Below are 2244 nucleotides of genomic sequence, written 5' to 3'. Positions count from 1 at the left end.
ATGGGATTTAATGCTTTCCCTGCTAGTTATTGGCCTTGCTTTGGTCTAATTGATCCTTCCTACTATCTTCCTCTTCCTTTGGAATGGAAACATACACTATGCCTGTCCCTCATTGTATCTTGGCCATATGTAACTTATTGATTTTTACAGGGGCTCAAGCAAAGGGAGTTTGACTTGAGTCTCAGATGAGACTTCGGACTTTTGAAATAATCTTGGACAAGACTGGGGAATGGTAGGAGAATGGAATGATTGTACATTATACTGAGAAGGACATGATGTTTAAGGAAGCCATAGTTTGAACAGGATTTGGCTCCCATCTCATGCAGACATTTAAACCCCAGAGTCTTAGGTTGGTGGAGACTAAGAGGGTGGAGAACTGATCCAATTTTGCTGTTTTGGAAGTGGTCTAACTGGGAGGTCCTTAGGCCTTTGGGAGCATGCCCTTTGAAGGTAGTTCTCATGAGATGATTGGTTATAAAAGTTGTGTCGGGCTTAGTCACACTCTATGCTTCCTGGCTTGTCATGTGATCTTTCCTCTGCACCTGCCCCATGATCACCAACTTTCAGCACCTCCAGACAGCTGAACCTCTGGGGCACTCCCAATCTTAGGTGGGCAATCTCCAAAACCATAAGCCAAAATAAACCTTCGTCCCCTTTAAGTAACCTGTGTCAAATACTTACAGATCAAAATTGACTCAGACACACACTGATTGCATAATTTCAATACCTGGTGTTTGACAGCTCACTGTCTTGGTGGTCTGGCTCACAGCCCAGGGCTATCTAGAACAAATGCATGTTTGCAAAGCTCTATTTGGTCCCCAGACTTGGGCAGTTCTCTTTTTCCTTACCTGTTCTTTCTTCAGCCATCAGACTCCTGATTCTCTTCCAGTAAGTGATAGTAGGGAAACGCATGACCTTTCAAGTGAGGCATAGACAGATAAAGGAATTCCACCAAGAAACATCAGGATGAGCATGGATATGCAAAGGGTCAGCCTGGGCATAGCTACAACCATTGATCATTTTTCTGTGTAATGAGATCAGGGGAGGGTGAAGCTCCCAGTAAGATTCTACAGTGTCTTCAAATAACCAGCACTGATTACATTGATGGACTGTGGTATGTTGGCCTGAGAAACAGCTTTGCTTAGGTAAACTGGCCACACTTACAAGTCCACAGAAGGCTTCATGTGAAAGAGAGGGTTCTGGAAGCCTTTGACTGTATTATGCCCTCTGATCAGGACTAAATTCTGCCTCAGCTCGGATTTCAGCTCTCAGGGTCTGGCCCTCCTTCTCCAACCTTGATCCTAGATCTTATAGCTCACAACTTGAAAGTGGCCCAAATCCCCACAGTCATCACACTTATGGCTGTGCAGATCACCACATACTGCACAGAGGGTTTCCTGGCAGGGAGCCAGATTATAAAAGGCCAGTGATGCTGAGAAGGCATGAAGAAGAAATCTGGGATTTCTATATGGACAATGCCAGGGTTTTGCAGGCCCTTTCATCAGGAATTTATAAATTAGTAATCAGCATTGGTTGTTAGGCCTGCTGTCGGACCCCGAGAGGCAAGATGGGAATGCTTCCCAAACGCAAGGACATTCCTCTGTGGGTGAAGGTTCCGGAAGACCTGAAAGATCCCGAGGTGCAGCAGGTACAGACGCGGCTGCTGGAAGCCATGTTTGGCCCAGACGGTTCTCGAATCCCTAACATTGAGGAAGTGAGCAAGGCCATGCTTGAGCTGAAGGTTCTGGAATCTTCGGACCTCACCAAATTGGTGGTTTACGGCTCCTACATGTATAAGCTCCAGCCCAAGTGGATGCTCCAGTCCATGGCTGAGTGGCACCGCCAGCGCCAGGAGCGTGGGATGCTCAAACTTGAGGAAGCTATGGGTGCTCTCAAACTAGGCCCTTGGATGAAGTGAGGCCAGCTTCCAGCCAGTGTGGGACCAGGATGTAGAGATTAGGTTGGGATCAGAGCTGCAGTGACTCAGGCATGGCTTAAGCCCTGCTCCTGCCTAATTGAGAAATGGGCTGTTTTGGGGTCTTTGCCCTGAGTGCTGGCATAAATCTTATTCCAAAGTTGCTTATGAAAATGAAAAAAAAAAAGAATAAATAAAAAAAATTAGTAATCAGCATTAACTCAGCCGAGTTAGTGGGGTGGCTGTTTGCCAGTGTGGAACTAGGTCAGTTACAATTCATAAAGTCTGTTAGATGTGCAGATCTCTGGCAAGTTTGAGGAGACCAGGTG

The 2244-nt window shown here is 46.3% G+C and overlaps 1 protein-coding gene across 1 annotated transcript; it reads left to right on the top strand.

Moving 5' to 3' along the window:
* Positions 1-1567: 1567 nt before the first annotated feature.
* Positions 1568-1918, top strand: LOC133764789 (developmental pluripotency-associated 5 protein-like). Its single transcript, XM_062198469.1, has one exon. It carries the CDS (start codon positions 1568-1570, stop codon positions 1916-1918), a length of 351 nt encoding a protein of 116 aa, XP_062054453.1.
* Positions 1919-2244: the final 326 nt, after the last annotated feature.

This window comes from Lepus europaeus, chromosome 7 (genome assembly GCF_033115175.1).
Source record: "Lepus europaeus isolate LE1 chromosome 7, mLepTim1.pri, whole genome shotgun sequence".
Lineage (NCBI taxonomy): Eukaryota > Metazoa > Chordata > Mammalia > Lagomorpha > Leporidae > Lepus > Lepus europaeus.
This window is presented reverse-complemented; position numbering and strand designations above follow the sequence as displayed.